This window comes from Oryctolagus cuniculus, chromosome 18, assembly GCF_051225735.1.
Source record: "Oryctolagus cuniculus isolate XC-2025 breed Fujian yellow rabbit chromosome 18, ASM5122573v1, whole genome shotgun sequence".
In the NCBI taxonomy this organism is placed as follows: Eukaryota; Metazoa; Chordata; class Mammalia; order Lagomorpha; family Leporidae; genus Oryctolagus; species Oryctolagus cuniculus.
In genome coordinates, this window is record NC_142884.1 from 67135342 (window position 1) to 67154779 (window position 19438).

At 44.8% G+C, this 19438-nt stretch overlaps 1 protein-coding gene across 1 annotated transcript in view; it reads right to left on the bottom strand.

Annotated features, from left to right (window-relative positions):
- Positions 1-19438, bottom strand: part of GLG1 (golgi glycoprotein 1) — a 128129-nt gene that overhangs the window by 45955 nt on the left and 62736 nt on the right. The window contains exons 3-8 of the mRNA XM_002711721.6: positions 15601-15687; positions 10810-11025; positions 6931-7134; positions 5372-5443; positions 3976-4159; positions 2765-2979 (exon numbers count right to left, since the gene is read on the bottom strand). Coding sequence (XP_002711767.3) covers positions 2765-2979; positions 3976-4159; positions 5372-5443; positions 6931-7134; positions 10810-11025; positions 15601-15687 — 978 coding nt within the window. The remainder of the gene's footprint in view (positions 1-2764; positions 2980-3975; positions 4160-5371; positions 5444-6930; positions 7135-10809; positions 11026-15600; positions 15688-19438) is intronic.

Consider the following 19438-nt stretch of genomic DNA (forward strand, 5'->3'; position numbering starts at 1 on the left):
TTTTAAAGAGATTTTTTATTTATTTGAAAGGCAGAGTTACAGGGAGAGGAGAGGGGGAGAAGGGAGGGGAGGGGAGGGAGGAAGAAAGAGAGATTGATTCTCCATCCTCTGGTTCACTTCCCAGATGGCTACAACAGCCGAGGCTATGCCGGGCTGAAGTTAGGAGTCCAAGCACTTGGGCCATCTTCCACTGCTTTCCCAGGACCAAGAGCACAGAACTGGATTGCAAGTGGAGCATGTGATTGGTGCCTGTATTGGGTGCTGGTGTCGCAGGTGGCAGTCCAATCTACTACGCTACAATGCCGGCTCCAGAACATTCAGTTTTCAATAAAAATGTCAACTATAGTGACTGGCGTTGTGGTGTAATGGGTTAAGTTGCTGAGTGCAACACTGACATCCCATATGGGCACTGGTTTGTGTCTCAGATGCTCTACTTCCAATTTGGCTCCCTGCTAATGAGCCTGGGAAAGCAACAGAAGATGGCTGAAGTGCTTGAGCCCCTGCAACCACATGGAAACTGGGATGAGGCTCCTGGCTCCTGAGGCCTGGCCCAGCCCTGGCTGTTGTGGCCATTTGAAGGTGTCTAGCTTCTTTCTTTTTCTCCATTAACTCTGCCTTCCTTCCTCCCTCCCCCGCTTCCTCCTTCCCCCCCTCCTCCCCCTCTCCCCCCACTCTCTCTCTCTCTCTCTCTCTCTCCCTCCCTCCCTCTCCCTTCCCTCTCCCTCTCCCTTCCCCTTTCTTTCTCTCTTTCTCTCTTTCTCTCTCTCTCTCTCTCTCTCTCTTGCTTGCTTGCTTTCTTGGCAGAGTGGACAGTGACAGAGAGAGACAGAGAGAAAGTCTTCCTTTTGCCGTTGGTTCACCCTCCAATGGCTGCTGATCCAAAGCCAGGAACCAGGTGCTTCTCCTGGTCTCCCATGCGGGTGCAGGGCCCAAGCACTTGGGCCATCCTCCACTGCCTTCCCGGGCCACAGCAGAGAGCTGGACTGGAAGAGGAGCAACCGGGACAGAATCCGGTGCCCCAACCAGGAATAGAACCCGGTGTGCCGGCGCCACAGGCAGAGGATTAGCCTATTGAACTGCGGCGCCGGCCAACTCTTGCCTTTCTACTAAAAATAAAATAAATCTTGGGGCTGGTGCTGTGGCATAGTGGGTAAAGGCACCGCCTGCGGTGCCAGCATTCCATATGGGCACTGGTTCCAGTCCTGGCTGTCCCACTTCTGATCCAGCACTCTGCTATGGCCTGGGAAAGCAACAGAAGATGGTCCAAGTCCTTGGAGCCCTGCACCCATGTGGGAGACCTGAACAAGCTCCTGGCTCCTGGCTTCAGATCGGCCCAGCTCCATCCACTGTGGCCATTTGAGGAGTGAACCAGCATATAGAAGACTTTTCTCTCTCTGCCTCTCTGTGACTCTGCCTTTCAAATAAATAAATAAATAAAATCTTTAAAGATAAAATAAAATCTTTAAAAAATGACAACTATAAAAGACTAATTCTGGTTTTCAAAAGTTTTTCTGAGGGGAAGCTCAACTTTTTACTTTAGGACATAAAGCTAAAGTTAAATGATCTGTTGTGCTTCCTAAAATAAAGTTCACAGTACAGGGCATTTCTATGTCATCTGGCGTTTAAATTGTCTAGTAAGGGGCCAGCGCCATGGCTCACTTGGTTAATTCTCTGCCTGCAGCGCCGGCATCCCATATGGGTGCTGGTTCTAGTTCCAGTTGCTCCTCTTCCAGTCCAGCTCTCTGCTGTGGCCCGGGAAGGCAGTGGAGGATGGCCCAAGTGCTTGGGCCCTGCACGCGCATGGGAGACCAGGAGGAAGCACCTGGCTCCTGGCTTCAGATCGGCGCAGCGCTGGCAGTGGCGGGCATTTGGGGGGTGAATCAACGGAAGGAAGACCTTTCTCTGTCTCTCTCTCTCACTGTCTATACTCTACCTGCCCCCCCCCCCAAAAAAAATTGTCTAGTAAAAAGTAAAAAACATGGACAGCAGTAACAGACATGTTGTATTTATGATAGTCGGTTAACTTTCTATCAGCTAACTGTTCTGGAGCTATTTAACTATTCACGAAGTTTGGATCAAGAAAAACTATTTTCTCTAACAAAGTATGCTATCTTGGCCGGCGCCGTGGCTCAATAGGCTAATCCTCCGCCTTGCGGTGCCGGCACACCGGGTTCTAGTCCCGGTTGCCCCTCTTCCAGGCCAGCTCTCTGTTATGGCCCGGGAGTGCAGTGGAGAATGGCCCAAGTGCTTGGGCCCTGCACCCCATGGGAGACCTGGCTCCTGCCTTTGGATCAGCGCAATGCACCAGCCGCGGCAGCCACTGGAGGGTGAACCAACGACAAAAAAGGAAGACCTTTCTCTCTGTCTCTCTCTCTCTGTCCACTCTGCCTGTCAAAAAAAAAAAAAAAAAAAAAAAAGTATGCTATCTTTATAGAATTGACTGCAAAGTTACGGTGAAGGAAGAAGGATCTTACAATTCATAGATGACCTAGTCTAACATGAAAAGATGGTATGGTTTCAAAACTGATGTGCTCTCTTTCATAACCCTTTCTATTATAAGCTCAACCTCCTGCTCTGCAGCAAATGTCACATTTTCACTAAGATATGCCTGAGGAAATGACATTCCATGTCTGGTCCTTAGTAGCTGATGCTCACTGTGATGTCATAAATGATCCAGATAAACCAATTTTGGACAATGTCAGGAAGAGGCCACTTAGCTGGTAAGACATGACTTTCAAAATGCCAATAGAAAAATTTTCCTTACCGCCTGCTGGCAGTTCATTCCAAGGTTGCCCTTTTCGCCTCTAACTACTTTCATGAGACAATGCAGGGTTCGTCCTTTGCGATGTAAGCCGGAACAGTGGTGTTCAATCTCCCCCCGACAGCTTAGGATGATCTCAGGGCTCAGAGAAAAGTCCTCCATCAGCATGCGCCGGTAATCCAGCATCTCCCCCTGGCACTCACTGCTCACTTGTCGCCCTAGGTTAGGGTGAAAGTCACAGCAGGACGGAGGGTGAGTATGAAGGGCAGCAGTCACCATGTATTAAAGGTATGTGTTCCCACCTGGAAGGTAATAACAGCAGCTATGCTAATAGCTAGACCGAAAAGCTTGAACTCAGCAAAAGCTTCAGCAGGGTAAAGTGAGCCCAGGCTCCAGACTCAGACTCATCCTGCCGCTGTTTTGTACTATGCAGACTTCAGACTCCTAGGCTGACACAGTGCAAAGCTTTGCCAATGGAAGTCTCACCAGTAAATTAACTATCATGGTAAAAACAAAGCCAAACAACAATCTCTACTGGCCTATACAGTTAGAGAGTGTGGCAGAAACTACACCTCAGATACTCACTTTAGTTCCCCCCACTTCTTTGAATCCTAAATGCCACACTGGGAAGACCTGAGATCAAAAAAATAAAAAACGGTCACCCAGCCACTGAGTTTAGATTTGAACTCATAATTTGAAGCTGAGTCTCTCTGATCCAAAGCTTATGTGCTAAATCATGCTACCCTGACACTCCTAAAAATGATGCAGTTTGCTTTTTAAAAAAATCAGAGATACTCATGGAGCCAGCACTATAGCTTAGTTGGTAAAGCCACTGCCCACAATGCCGGTATCCCATATGGATGCTGGTTCTAGTCCCAGCTGCTCCACTTCCGACCCAGCTCTCTGATGTGGCCTGGGAAAGCAGTAGAGGATGGTCCAAGTCCTTGGGCCCCTACACCCACGTGGGAGACCCAGAAGAAGCTCCTGGCTTCTGACTGGCGTGACTCTGGCTGTTGCAGGCATTTGGCAAGTGAACCAGTGGATGGAAGATCCCTCTCTATCTTTCTACCTTTATAAATCTGCTTTTCAAACCAACAAATGAAGCTTTAAAAGAATAATCAAAGATACTCTAAAGAGCAAATATCGGAAAAAACCAACATTACAGGAACCAGAAGCTTTAGAGCATGAACCCAGATAAAGAAATGGACTGCCACCTCTGTGCACGGCTGACTCCAGGCACATCAGAAGGTAGGAGAGCCTGGCTTCCCGGGACCGAGGCAGGTTTTCCACATTGCACCGGTATTTCTTCAGGTCGCTCTTACAGGATTTCGCCAATGAATAACTGACTTTGTAATCCTGAGCAATCAGCTTCTGCCGAGTTGTTAGAGCTTCGCGACACTGAAGAAGGAGAACAGGCAGAGAGCTGTAAGTGCCCTTAGACAGTCCCCAGGTACCTTCAGGACAGTCAGCTGTGCATCAGTTGTAGTCATTACCAAAACGCCTCTCCTTGGGTGTGGTTGACACAGCACGATCATGCTTAACTACTGTGGCAACAGTCAAGCAGCTCTGGAATTCTATGGTGAATTGCCGGTTGTTGCTACGATAGCAGTTATCCCAAACACATCAATATTTGGTAGACTCCAGCATAGCACATTGACACAAAGTATTGTTTTGCTATTCAACAATATCTGTGATATAAATTTTACCAGGATCAAAGTGGCCACTGAAATAATACCCAGACGTTCCATTCTATACTTTCACAGTATAACTGTTCAATAGCAAATGATATAGGAAACTGAAATGAGAAACATGCCTTAAGTTGCACAAGAAAGTAAATGATATAATAAAATTAATTACTTTCAGAAGCCATAAAAGATTCTTGCGCTCATAGGGACAGAGAACAAACAGTAAAGCAAATGCTTAATGAGAGAGCTGCTGGGAATTAAGTAGTGGATGACCCAGACTCCCTGGTTTGGTTAGCCTGAACTGCCTGTGAATGTAGGGCTGGCCTCCGTGTGGTTCTGATACAAAAACCTCTAATTTACCAGACAAATCAATCTCTAACTTTTTACTGTCCAGATATCAAAATGAGAGCTGCTTTTTTTCAGTTTCAGCCAAACGTGCTTTGCTTCTTTACGTAAACCCAAGTATCTAACTTAGGGTAAGCGTTCTTAGTCATGTGAACTTTGGTATGAGATCACAATAATGGGGCCAGTGCTGTGGTGCAGAGGGTTAAGCTGCCACCTTTGATAACAGCATCCTACACGAACACCAGTTCAAGTCTTAGATGTTCTGCTTCTAATCCAGTTCCCTGTAGATGCACCTGGGAAAGCAGAAGATGGCCCAAATGCTTGGGCCCCTGTCACACATGTAGGAGAACTGGATGGAACTCCAGGTTCCTGGGTTCAGCACAGCCCAGCTCTGGGTATTGTGGCCATTTGGGGAGTGAACCAACAGACTGAAGATCTCTGTCTCTCCCTCTGTAGCTATGCCTTTCAAATAAAAAATGAATCATTTATTAAAAAAAAAAAAAGAAAAAGTATTAAGAGGATTTGAGAAAGCTTTTAACAAAATTAACGAAATATTCATTTGTTTCAAAGTAATACTGACCTTTTCACTCATGGATTCTTCAAATTTATGGTTAAAGAGGCACTTATACACTCTGCCTTCACCAGCTTGTGTCTGGAGGATGGAACATACTTATCATTATTACCATTACTTACATAGTTACACTGTGTATTATCCACAATCTCATACAGAAATTCTTATTAAATAGTATTTGAGGGTAAATGACTTAGCCATTTATAAAACTGAGTAGCCTTTGAAAGAAAACAGTGACTGTAATAAAGATGAAAAAAAATTTTCATGATGTTTGGCTACTGTCATTTGTTCCCAGATATAATGTTAATTAGGAAACCAAAACAATGTTAGATTGAGTCTCCTTTCTTAGTTTATGACAGAGCCAATAAAACTCTTACTAGTGGCTCTGTTAATTCAAAGCAGCAGGCAGGGTAGCAGTACTCACAAGTCACCCTGGGTCCTCTGTTGTAAAGGTGGATACTATTCTACTTACAGTGTTAGAAAGTTGTTCTACAGGAGCAGCAGGTAGTAATCAAAGATTTGGTTTTAAAAGTTAGACACCTTTTGTTTTCTATACCTTAGCCAAAAACATATAAATATGCACTGCATCAAAGCTGAAGTCACTGAGTAGGTATGAGCAGAGTTCTTACCATAAAATAAGATGCTCATACATGAAGCAGACTTTTTCTTGTTGTTGTTTTTGGTTTTTTTGACAGGCAGTTAGACAGTGAGAGAGACAGAGAAAAAGGTCTTCCTTCTGTTGGTTCATCCCCCAAATGGCTGCTACGGTCGGCGTGCTGTGCCGATCTGAAGCCAGGAGCCAAGTGTTTCCTCCTGTCTCCCATGCAGGTGCAGGGCCCAAGCACTTGGGCCATCCTCTACTGCCTTCCCGGGCCACAGCAGAGAGCTGGACTGGAAGAGAAGCAACTGGGACAGAACCTGGCGCCCCAACTGGGACTAGAACCCGAGGTGCTGGCGCCGCAGGCGGAGGATTAGCCTGGTGAGCCGCAGTGCCAGCCAAGCAAACTTATAAGAACAGGAATTGAGAAGACAGGGGCCAGCACTGTGGCTCAGCAGATTAATTCAAGTTCAAGTCCTGGCTGCTTCACTTCCGATCCAGCTCCCTGCAAATGAACCTGGAAAAGCAGTGGAAGATGGCCAAGTGCTTGGGCCCCTGCACCCACATGGAGACCTGGAAGAAGCTCCTGGTTTCTGGCTTTGGATTGGCTCAGCTCTGGCCACTGTGGCCATTTGGGGAATGAACCAGCAGATGGAAGATCTCTCTCTCCCTCTCCCTCTATAACTCTGCCTTTCAAATAAATAAATAAATCTTAAAAAAAAAAAAAAAAGAAAGAAAAAAAAAGAAATTAAGAAGAGAGACAAAGCAGCAGAAACATGTGCTGGGACAGTCAGCATCCAGCTGCTAACTAGATGTTAGATCATCAAGGATGAGCAGCCAACACTACTGTATAGGCTGGAACCAATTCCACCTTCCTTTCATGAAGGGCTTGTGATGGTCTGTTTTATTCTGGAGTACAGAATTTACTATATTTAAGAAGAAAAAAAGAACAGCTTCTGAACTGACTCACATTTTCACAAAAACGCTCTCGATCATCTCGGCAAGCAAAATATAAATGCCGATCCAAATGAAAGTCATCAGAGGACAGCTCAGCCACTCGAAGAATTGCCTTCTTGCATAGTTCAGACACTTGAATCTTGGGTTCTTTCTCCTCTGCTTCCTTCACCAGGCCCTTCTCCAAACACGACACCACTTCACCTTGTGAATGTGCATCCTATAAAATACAAGGAACGTGAATATTTTAAAACTTATACCATATAGGTTTTAAATAAACATCATTTAGTTAGCAAAAAAAGTAAAGCAAACAAAAAACCCAAGCAATACATAGCTAGTTTATTGATGTTGTATTAAGAAATCAATCACATTATAGAAGTTAAAAGAAAATGCCCTTAATAACAACTGGTTACAATATACATATGATATATAAACAAAAATAGAGGTCCTTGGAATTATAAGTATAGCTCACGTAGTGCTAGAACCAGGAACCTGAAATTTCAATGTCAGAAAATTCTTAAGAGGCTGGCACTGTGGTGCAGTGGGTTAGTCTTGGCCTAAAGCGCCAGCATCTCATATGGGTGCTGGTTCTAGTCCCAGCTGCTCCTCTTCCAATCCAGCTCTCTGCTATGGCCTGGGAAAACAGTAGAAGATGGCCCAAGTCCTTGGGCCCCTGCACCCACGTGGGAGACCCGGAAGAAGCTTCCGGCTCCTGGTTCCAGATCGGTGCAGTTTTGGCTGGTGCGGCTGACTGGGAAGTGAACCAGCAGATGGACGATCTCTCTCTCTGTCTCTACCTCTTTCTGTAACTCTGTTTTTCAAATAAATAAAACAAGTCTTTGAAAAAAAAAAAAAAAAAAGCGGCCGGCGCCATGGCTCAATAGGCTAATCCTCCGGTCGGGGCGCTGGATTCTGTCCCGGTTGCCCCTCTTCCAGGCCAGCTCTCTGCTGTGGCCCGGGAGTGCAGTGGAGGATGGCCCAAGTCCTTGGGCCCTGCACCCACGTGGGAGACCAGGAAAAAGCACCTGGCTCCTGGCTTCAGATCAGCACGATGCGCCGGCTGCAGTGCGCCGGCTATGGCGGCCATTGGAGGGTGAACCAACGGCAAAAAAGGAAGACCTTTCTCTCTCTCTCTCTCTCACTGTCCACTCTGCCTGTCAAAAATAAATAAATAAATAAATAAATAAATAAATAAGAAAAAGAAAAAAAAAGAAAGAAAGGAAATTCTTAAAAGATGATATTGGTTCAACACTCTGATCATAGCTCATTCAATACTGAAATAAAATCACAAATTTATCTTGATTTACTTCTAAGAGCTAGGCATTTCTCAAATAATAGTGCTTTTAGCCAGTTAAAAAAGAAAAAAACTGGAAAATCCCTTGAGAAAAGAAGTTAGAGACCTTCTTTCTTCTTTTTCTACTCTATACTATCCATGACCACCCCAACACTAAGTCTGTGACATTATTAATACTCTCTAACGTTTTAAGTTTATTTTAATGTGATTCACAAAAATTGTCACCATTTATATACTGCTTTGGAGAGTTTTCCTAAAACAATTATACATCACCCCCATAGAAACTAGAAGTATTTATTCACCTAAAATATAAGGAATTTCCCTTAAATATTTTTCATTCAGGAGCCCCAATCTTCTAGAACTCTTAAGATATACTTTAGGGGCTGGCATTGTGGTGCAGTGAGTTAAGTTGCCGCCTGTAATGCCAGCATCACATGTGAGCGCCAGTTCATGTCCTAGCTGCTCCATTTCTGATCCAGCTCCCTGTTAATGTGCTTGGAAAGCATCGGAAGCTGGCCTGAGTGCATGGGCCCCTGCCAACCTTGGGAGACACCTGGATTAAGCTCCTGGTTTCTGGCTTTGGTCCATTCCCAGCCGGTGTAGCCATCTGGGGAGTGACCAGCAGAAGGAAAGCCTTTGCATTTACACCAAAGGAGAAACAAACAGACGGCAGGAGAAATTTAGAGAGAAACTACCATGTATTGTTTACAATATACAAGAGACTCCTTTTGGGGCCAGCATTGTGGCACAGTGGGTAAGCCACTGCCTGTGATGCCTGCATCCCATACGAGTGCCATTAAGAGTCCTGTGTGTGCTAACCACTGTTTTTATGCAAACAGTGACGTATATATACAGCAAGATTAGAGAACTCATACCAGCAGTTAGAAGCTGGTTTGGTACTGAAATTTAGAGCTGGGGGAAGCTGATCAGCTGCTACCTTGGTGGTCAACAGGCAAGAATCACTACAAAAGACCTGTGGAGAAACATAATGGCCTATTCCACACTGTAGACCACCAACCACATAAATGAAAAAGTGTTATTACTGATTCCTGCAAAGAGGGTACATAAAAAAGTCTGTGGAGGGGCTGGCGCTGTGGAGCAGCTGGTTAAAGCCCTGGCATCCCATATGGTGCTGGTTCTAGTCCCAGCTACTCCTTTTCTGATCCAGCTCTCTGCTTAAGGCCTAGGAAGGCAATAGAAGATGGCCCAAGTCCTTGGGCCCCTGCACCCACGTGGGAGACCTGGAAGAAGCTCCTGGCTCCTGGCTTCAGATAGGCGCAGCTCCAGCCATTGCAGCCATCTAGGGAGTGAACCAGCTGATGGAAGACCTCTTTCTCTCTCTGCCTCTCTTTTTTTTTTTTTTTTTTTTTTTTGACAGGCAGAGTGGACAGTGAGAGAGAGAGACAGAGAGAAAGGTCTTCCTTTGCCGTTGGTTCACCCTCCAATGGCCGCCGCGGCTGGCGCGCTGCGGCCGGCGCACCGCGCTGATCCGATGGCAGGAGCCAGGAGCCAGGTGCTTTTCCTGGTCTCCCATGGGGTGCAGGGCCCAAGCACCTGGGCCATCCTCCACTGCACTCCCTGGCCACAGCAGAGAGCTGGCCTGGAAGAGGGGCAACCGGGACAGAATGCGGCGCCCCAACCGGGACTAGAACCCAGTGTGCCGGCGCCGCTAGGCGGAGGATTAGCCCAGTGAGCCGCGGCGCCGGCCTCTCTGCCTCTCTCTATAACTCTTTCAAATAAAAAAAATAATAAATTTTAAAAAAATAAATAAGTAAAAAAGTCTGTTGAAAAACAGAGTTAAAAGATAAGTTTATTTTGGTGGAAAAAGGGTTTGAAATTCATAGGTAGTTTTTCTTGTATTTTTTTAAAGATTTATTTATTAATTTTGAAAAAGTTACTGAGATAAATGAAGAGACACAGAGAAAGATCTGTTGGTCCATTCCTCAGATGGCTGCAATGACCAGTACTGGGCCTGGTGAAAGTCAGGGACCAGGAGCTTCTTCCAGGTCTCCCACGTTGATGGCAGGGCCCAAACGTGTGAGCCATCTTCCGCTGCCTTCACAGGCACATCAGCAGGGAGCTGGATAGGAAGTGGAGAGGCAGGCGCCCATATAGGATGCTGGCACTGCAGGCAGCGGCTCCACCTACTATATCACAACGCTGGTTCCCATATGTAGTTTTTTTATAATAGACATTTTTCACAAACTTTTTGACAACCTCTCTGTGTATCTGAAACACTGGGGAGATTTGAACGAGGTGAGGGCTGGAACTGGATATGACATCCAAAACCCAAAATAAAGGCAGAAGAGAGATAAATAAAGACAGAAGAGCTTCTCCTTACTGGTGACTGCGCTACTGTTGTGATGACCCCACTATCTTGGCAGATGCTACCTCATACTGTTTGGAAACATTCTGCTACGAACACATGAAAGGTATACCCAGGCCAACTAGCTTTGAAGGTTAGAATGCCTGAGCAAGTTTCTTTCATTTCAACTTTAAGGCCACCTCTGGTCCTCAATGTTCCCTCTGCAAGCTATCCCTAGCTTTCCATTCATCAAACCTCTAAGATCTTACTACTGGTGAAGTCAATGCAGTGGGTACCTTTTCTCCAAGCCGAATGCTGCCGCATTTCAGAATGTTGATGTCATTTTTGCAGTCGTCCATGAAGCCACAGATTAACCGGTAATCACTGAAGATGATGGCTGTCATCTTGGTGATGTATTGGTGACACTGATACTCAGTAATGTTGCCACGGTGATCCACCAAGCAGGAGACCAGGTAGCCTTTCCCCACTGGTTCATCAGCGCATTCTTTAATCTGCTCAAAACAAAGTGGCTGTTTATACAAGTGTTCCATGCTCACATATTTTCCTGCTGATTTCCTGATCTCTTTATGTGGCAGATAAAAAAATGTTTAGAAATAAACACACTTTAAAGAAAAACACTGTACCATCTTGTGGGGAGCAACTCGGACTAGACTAAGTTACTGGAATTAAGACTTATTCTATGCATCTGCTCTCCCACAATATGGCGCTGGGAGAGGAGTAAACAGCGTCTACGCAGCTGCCTCCAGTTCGACCAATAACCTGCAGGAGCTGATCCTGCTCCTGATTGGAGGAGAGCAGCGTACTCGGCGTGTGGGTAGCAGAGTTGGGATTGGTGGAAGAGGACTATAAAGGAGGAGAGAGACAACATGCACCAGGAACATCTATCTGAAGGAACACCTGTGCAGCCCCCGAGAGAGCCGGCCGGCGGTGTGCCGCTCCCCCGCGGAAGTGGGGAAAGTGGCAGGGGGAACCACCCTTCCACGGAGGTGGAAGGGTCGGTAGCCAACCTGGGAAGAACCAGCAGCAAACCCGGGAAGGGCCGAGCAGACAAAAGAACAGCGCAGGGTCCTGTGTCGTTCCTCCGCGAAGAGGGGGAGCGACACCATCTCTACTTAGATTGCTGTGCCTTCTAGGACATACCTGACTAATGTGTTTTTGCAAGAAAGTCAAAGCCTGTCCAAATGCTTCCACAGAGTTCATCTCTAGATGACGTAAAAACAGTTCTTAGCACCTACAGCTTCAGTCAGAGTCTCGCGGGGAAGAACGCAGCGGACAGTGAGACGAATCGAGGAACTAGCTCTGGAAAGCTGCGCTGGACCAGCAGTCCAGCGGCACGTCCCAAGCCAAGCTACACAGCAAAGTACTGCCGTTAGGTGAGCCCAGAGGCCAAGAGGAGAGAGGAAGGCAGGCACGTTACTTCTTGGCATGATATTAATGTGCTCTGAATAGGCTATGGATTTGGACACATGTTTTTTAATTTAGTAGAATCCAAGCTTAACCAGTGTGGTCTGGAACAGAAACATGTTTCGGATGATGTCCAGTACGAAAGCTGGGAGGCAAAGGCTGCTGCAAAGCTAGTCTGGGTGGCTTAGACTTGTAATCCAGTGGATCAAGCACAGAGTGACTCCACATGGCTAGTGTTCCCACAAAGTACATGCCAAACCACAACTACTAATAAAGCAAACTGGCTCCCCAGACGCTGAAATTCAGGCATAAAAGCCTGAAATCTACTTACAGGGTTAAAAGCTGGAATTATAAAGCAGAGAAGGTTGTTTGGAAAAAGTCTATTGCGTGCAGGGAAATTAGACACAGAGTAGCATTTTCATTCAGAGGATGCAGACAAATGTAAATATTCGTTTTGAAGATAAAAAAGTGTTTCATTGACATTTTGAAACCAGTAGCGACAATTTTCTCCTACAATACCAACTACTGAAAGTAGGCACATGTGACAAAGATGTTTTCCTTTTCCGAAAGGTATCAGTGAAGGACAAACCTCCCACTGACCATCCGGGTCTCTTCGTGTCTACACCCGGGGTCAAACTGGGAACAAGTTAAGAACTCAGTTTAAGACAGACAATTGTGTTTACTTTTAAAGAAGCAGATTTGGGAATATAAGTAAATAGTCACACACTGGCTCCAGAAACAGCAGAGGCCTCCAACAAAAGAGATGAATGAGGGGTCAGTGCTGTGGTGTAGTGGGTAAAGCTGCCGCCTGCAGTACCGGCATCCCATATGGGTGCCGGTTTGAGTCCTGGCTGCTCCAATTCTGATCCTGCTCTCTGCTATGGCCTGGGAAGGCAGAGGAAGATGGACTTGGGCCCATATGGGATGCCAGCACTGCAGGCGGCACTATAACCCTGATTTTCAGACAAATAAATAAATCTTTTTAAAAAAAAAGAGAGAGAGAGAGAGATGAATGCAATTCTTTCAGTTTGTGTGTATGTGTGTGTGTGCGTGTGTGAGATGCTTAAAAAAGGGAGCCATGAATGCATTATGAATTTATTTCCAGGGAAAGTGTTTTTTTTGTTTTTTTTTTTTTTTTTGACAGGCAGAGTGGACAGTGAGAGAGAGAGACAGAGAGAAAGGTCTTCCTTTGCCGTTGGTTCACCCTCCAATGGCCGCCGCTGCAGCCGGCGCACCGCGCTGATCCGATGGCAGGAGCCAGGAGCCAGGTGCTTTTCCTGGTCTCCCATGGGGTGCAGGGCCCAAGCACCTGGGCCATCCTCCACTGCACTCCCTGGCCACAGCAGAGGGCTGGCCTGGAAGAGGGGCAACCGGGACAGAATCCGGCGCCCCGACCGGGACTAGAACCCGGTGTGCCGGCGCCGCTAGGCGGAGGATTAGAAAACATTTTCTAAAGTGAAAGAGGAGGAGTAAGTTCTCTCAAAAATCTCAGCATTTCTAATTCAATCACGGAAAAAGTCCTGGATAAAAAATAGACCAGTGGCAGACACCTGCATTTTAAAATTATAGCAGGAAAGCCTCCATATCTTAATACTGAACAATTTAAAATTAAAAAAAAAGAAAAAGAAAAACAGAAGATATTTTGAATGACTGTCCCAGTAAGAAATCACACGTACAGTTTAGCTTCAATCACTTTGGATTTTACTGAAACAGAGACCTGGTACCTATTTGTATTCCAGTTCACCACTAATTACAACAAGGTGTAGTGTGCAAATGAGAAATTCATGCTTTTGTTCAACCATTCTGCTGAACCACATTTATTGCTTCTCTCTTATTAAACTTCTAAGACTAACAGCAAAAACAGCATTAAACCACTGACACATTTAAGAACAGGAGTCAATGGGAAGTGCCTGGGGAGCAGACACACAAGGTGTCACTGGAAACACTTGCAGTCACGCTCTAGCTGACATGAGGTGGAAGGCAGGCAGGTGGTATTGGGCGCAGTTCCCAAGAGAAAATCAGCTTGTCTGTGGTTTGCAAACAACTCTTCTGATGTTATTTTCTCCCTCAAAGGATGATTCAAAAATTTTAAAAGAAGATTGGAGGAAGATGTATAATAAAATGGTTTGCTGGGAACTATGTTCTTCTGAGTTCAATTTTCCTGACTTGAGTATAATCTCCCAGTAGAAAGGGAGAAGTGTCCTGGTCACTTCAATCTTTTACAAAACTGCAACACCTCAAAAGGTCACACAGGACCTTCATTATATAGACATTATAAGGAAGCAGCGAATGCAGAGTGAAATTAATATGGCAAGTATGGAAATACTCTGAACCAAATTTCCACACAGAATTCAAATTGGTATACATTTAATACTGACGCAAAATGGGGCATAATGAACACCTTTATGTTTGCATGTAAGTATACTAATGTGCCAAAAAAACAAAAATCCCACCTTTTTATACTCTGATAGTTCCATAATATAGCAGGAATGCACAAATATTTAAAGTTCAAGCCCAAGACCATTTGTTAGTATTTCTTTTTGTTATTAAGCAAACATCACTGCCCTTGATACTTTACCTGAGCGGTTCAGTCACAGAGGTGGCTAGAGGAGTCTGAGATGTAGAATACTAATGTAAAGGGCTAAAGGTCAGTTATTCAAGCACATACTGTTCTATCCCAAAGCTCCCAGGTAAACAGAAAGGGTCACTGCTGTAAAGATGAGAAGATATCTGATCTAGTATTAGCAGGTCTGAGGAAGACAAGAGGACCCCATAACGATGTGTAAGCGAGGAACACAGCTAAGGGCTTAGCCAGGTGGGGCAAGGTGCTCCCTAAGAGCTCTGGACAATGTGGCCCTGACAAAAGCTGTCAATAGAGTCAGTTTGAAGACAGATTAGAATGGCACAAGACCTGCAACTATAACTTGGGGGTAGAAAATTAAGAACTGTTCTCTCTGAGATTCTCATCATTCATTATGCAGAAATCTTTGGCTTTCTGGAGGTTCCTATTCCTGATTCTTTAAAAAAACAAACAAACAAAAAAAAGGCAAAACCAAACCCAACATTTGAAGTAGCATGATGTTCATTAATATCAATTGTTGTTTACATTAAGCTATGAAAAATAATTCAGAATTTCTCCCATTATCATCTCTGCAGAGCTAAAATTTTCACTAATTGTTTTAGTTTTTATCCTCCGTATCAATTTATAACAATATACATAATCATATCCTTACCCTTTTCATCACAAGCTCCTATAATCTGAAGCATATGCTGCTGGGGTTCAGTGGATCCAGCTGCACAGCCAGGACACTGAGCAGTGTCTGCAAGCCTCCCAGGGAAACCAGTGTCACGTGCCTCAGATCTGGCAACTGTGAGATGTGTGCGAGCAGCACTGATGACCTCAGCAGTACACTGGCTGTCTAGGGACCAACAGAACCTCATCTCCAACTGTTTCAGTCAATAGCATCCTCCTCCAAGTGTAGGTGGATGCTAACAAAAAGAAGTCTAATTACACCCTGCTTCCTAGCTCTCCAACAAGACAGATGTGAATCCTCAGACAAGTAAAGTAACTGAGTCATTCCTCTCTTAATGACTGGTCTGCTCAACGATGTAATTCTCTCTTCAGTTACTAAACATCCATCACACTCTTTTCAATAGCCTACCTCTGATATGGTAGATTTGCAAACTTCTCTGGCCACAGACTCGAATTTGGGATCTGTAGTTAGGTTCAGCTTGTAATTCCACAATAACTAGGTACAAGAGAAAAATAGAAAAAAGGGGGAAAATACCGTTAGAGTAGTATGCAATTTATCAACAGTTACTATAAATGACAAAAGTCTATTGTAGAGAGTCAGATACAACATATTCCCTGTGAGGTAACAAACAGAAAGATAAAACACCATTGCATTCAAAGATAAAAAGGAAAAAACTGCAGACAAAATTAAAGTATTAGCATTTTGACATACATTTCTCTTTAAGGACAATTTAAGGTATGAATTAAAAATTATTTTAAAATAAATATTAAAATCCCTGATCAAGTTTTCAAAGAAAATGATATATTATTTTTATAAAATATATACAGAGGGAGAAAAATCTTCCTGTTGGCATAGTTTACTCCTCAAATGCCTGCAACAGACAGGGCCGGGCCAGGCCAAAGCCAGGAGCCTGGAACTGAACCTGGGTCTCCCTTGTGGGTGGCAGAGAACCAAGCACTTGAGCCATCATCACTTGCTTCCTCAGAGGTTAGCATTAGGTAGAACTGCAAGCAGAGCCAGGACTCGAACCCAGGCATTATGATATGGGATGCAGGTATCCCAAGCCTCATTTTAATTACTGTGCCAAATGCCTGCCCTTTCAAAGAAAACTATAGATAAGTTATCCAAGTTAAATTCTGCTTAAACCAAAAAGTCTAACCCAAGAGTTTAGATCTGCTGGGTTCAGTTTCAGATTTCATAATTGACAGTGCTTTCACAGATCGTTTTTATCAAAGTGAGTCACCTGGAGTCTAACTCCCAGCAATATCTATCTTCATTCCTTTAAAACACTTGACACAAATACTGTAAGTTGCATTTTACACATCTATTCTAACATTTGCTAAACTAGAAGCAGCCTAAAACCTTATTATGATCAGGTGAGGGCTGAATATTATTTTTATCTTTGTAGCTTCAAATTAAAAACTTCATTAAATGGTCTGATTTCTGAAAAGTAGCAAAAATCAGCCCTTAAAACTATTCGGATAGAGAGACAGAGCAAAACTTGGCATGATGCAGGATATGAATAGATGTTTGCTGGAAGGGCCATTCTTTTCTTTCTGACTGCCATACTCCAAGATGGAAGGTCAGCATCTCCTGAGCACCCATTACCACGCACCACACACAGTCTGATGTCCTGGAGCACCACAGGCTCCTGGAGAAAACCAAGGTGAGCATTTGTTGACTGTGTTCTAGGCACAGTGTTAGGAACCAGGAGAACAAACAGAAGTAGAAAGTAAGAGGCTGTCCAGTGGGTGGCTATGATCAGCTGTAGGACGTAGTGAAGGCATCCCCAGGTGTGACAGGAGTGCAGGGGAAGAGGGCTCTGGGCTGGGATGGGATGGGGTTTGGCTAGGGAGCACTCAACAGAGAAAAGGCTATTTAAGTGAAACCAGTAGTTAGATTGAAGCACAGGAAGAAGACTGGTTTAAGTAAATGAAACAGCATGCCTGGGAGCAGGGTGAGTTAGAGGAATCCCAAGACCAGCAGAGGATAACTCTGGACAGGCAAGCCACAGTCAGATCAGAAAGCCCTTGTGTGCCATGTCTTAACTTTAACCCTGGAGTAATGGGGAGTTAGCCAAAGGAAAACAATGCTGGTGACATGGCCATACATACTTTTTAGAAGTAGAAAAGGGATCCAAATAAAGAACATTAGGAATGACAGACAGAGCAGCCAATTCTGGGTGAGTGCCGAGGAGTTGGTGAAGAAATAACCCAGCGGGGCTGGTGCTGTGGTGTAGCAAGGTTAAGCCATCACAGGGACACCAGCAAGCCATATCAGAGCACCAGTTGGGAGTCCTGGTTGTTTCGCTGTGGATACAACTCCCTAATAATGCACCTGGTAGAGTAGCAGAAGATGGTCCAAGTCCTTGGGCCCCTGACAACCACGTGGGATACCCAGAAGGAGTTCCAGGCTCTTGGCTTCTATGTGACCAAGCCTCAGCTGTTGAGGCCATTTAGGAATTAGACCAATTTGATCACTCTGTCACTCTGCCTTTCAAATAAATGAATAAATCTTAGAAAGAGTAGGATTTCTTCTCATCCCTGCAAAAACAAAAACTCTTATCTTCAATAGGACATATTAGGCCAAACTGAAAATGGGCATAAAAGCGGGACTGAAAGGATTTTGGGCCTCCTGAGATGAATTCAACAATTCAAAGACAAGGCTGGAATTCAGGGAAATATGTTCACTGTTATTTATTTACTTTTTAAAGTGCACAATTCAGTACTTTTTACTTTTTGTAAAGCTGCACAACTATCACCATTTTCTAATTCTAGAACATTCTCTTCACACCCAACAGAAACATTAAACCCATTCTATCATTCTTCATGCTCTCACCCCTATTCTCTGGCAACCTAATCTATTTTCTGGTCTTTTATTTATTATTAAATTTATTTATTTCCTTAAGAGACTGGGGCAGGGGGAAGACAGAGTAACATTGCTCCCTCATTTGCTGATTCACTCCCCAAACGCTCACAACAGCTGGGACTGAAGTTGGGAGCTAGGAATGCAATCCAGGTTTCCCCGGATGAGTCTGGGTGGCACAAACCTGACTTCTTGAGACACTACTGCTTCCTCTCAGGGTCTGCATTTGCAGGAAGCTGGAGTCAGGAGCCAGAGTTAGGAATTAAACCCAGGTACTCCAACATGGGATTCAGGGTCTGACCCACTAGGTTAGATGCTTGCTCTGTAAATTTTATATTAAAGGGCTGGCACCGCAGCTCACTAGGCTAATCTTCCCCCTGCGGCACCGACACACCGGGTTCTAGTCCCAGTTGGGACGCCGGATTCTGTCCCGGTTGCCCCTCTTCCAGGCCAGCTCTCTGCTATGGCCCGGGAGTGCAGTGAGCCCTGCACCTGCATGGGAGACCAGGAGAAGCACCTGGCTCCTGGCTTCGGATCAGCGCGATGCGCTGGCTGCAGCGTGCCAGCCGTGGCGGCCATTGGAGGGTGAACCAACAGCAAAAGGAAGACCTTTGTCTCTCTCACTGTCCACTCTGCCTGTCAAAAAATAAAAATAAAAAAATAAAAATTTTATATTAAAGGAACTGGTCAGCAAATGGTTTATTTTAACTACAGAAGGCAACAGATCTGATTACAATTGGGAGAAGCACAAGACTGAGGGAGATTACTGACCAGTTAAGAGGCAAGAATTGATTTGGATGGAAGAACATGGTATATATTTGAGAAACACACTATGAAGTAATTACAGGACTAGGATATGTGGGGCAAGGGAGTGGCTCTTCATGTTCAAGCTCTTTAAAAATATAGCCTACAGTTTGTTTTATCTTTTTCCTCTTCCATCCACCCTTAATAATTTTATATCAAACCTATCTTTAAAAACCAAAACAAGGGAGCTGGTTCATGTCCCAGCTGCTTCTCTTCTGATCCAGCTCTCTGCTTAAGGCCCAGGAAGGCAGCAGAAGCTGGCCCAAGTACTTGGGCCCCTGAACTCATGTGAGAGACCTGGAGGAAGCTTCTGGCTCCTGGTTTCAGATCAGTCCAGCTCCAGCCGTTGCGGCCATCTGGGGAGTGAATCAGCAGATGGAAGATCTTTCTCTCTCCCTTCTTCCATTCCTCCCTCTATAATTCCATCTCTCAAATAATAAAATCTTTAAAAAAAAAAAAAAAAAAACCAAAAAAAAACAGGAAGCAGGCGTTGTACAGCAGGTTAAAATGTTTCTTGGAACACCTTTATCCCATATTGGAGTGCCTGGAATAGAGTCCAGCTTCAACTTCTGATCCA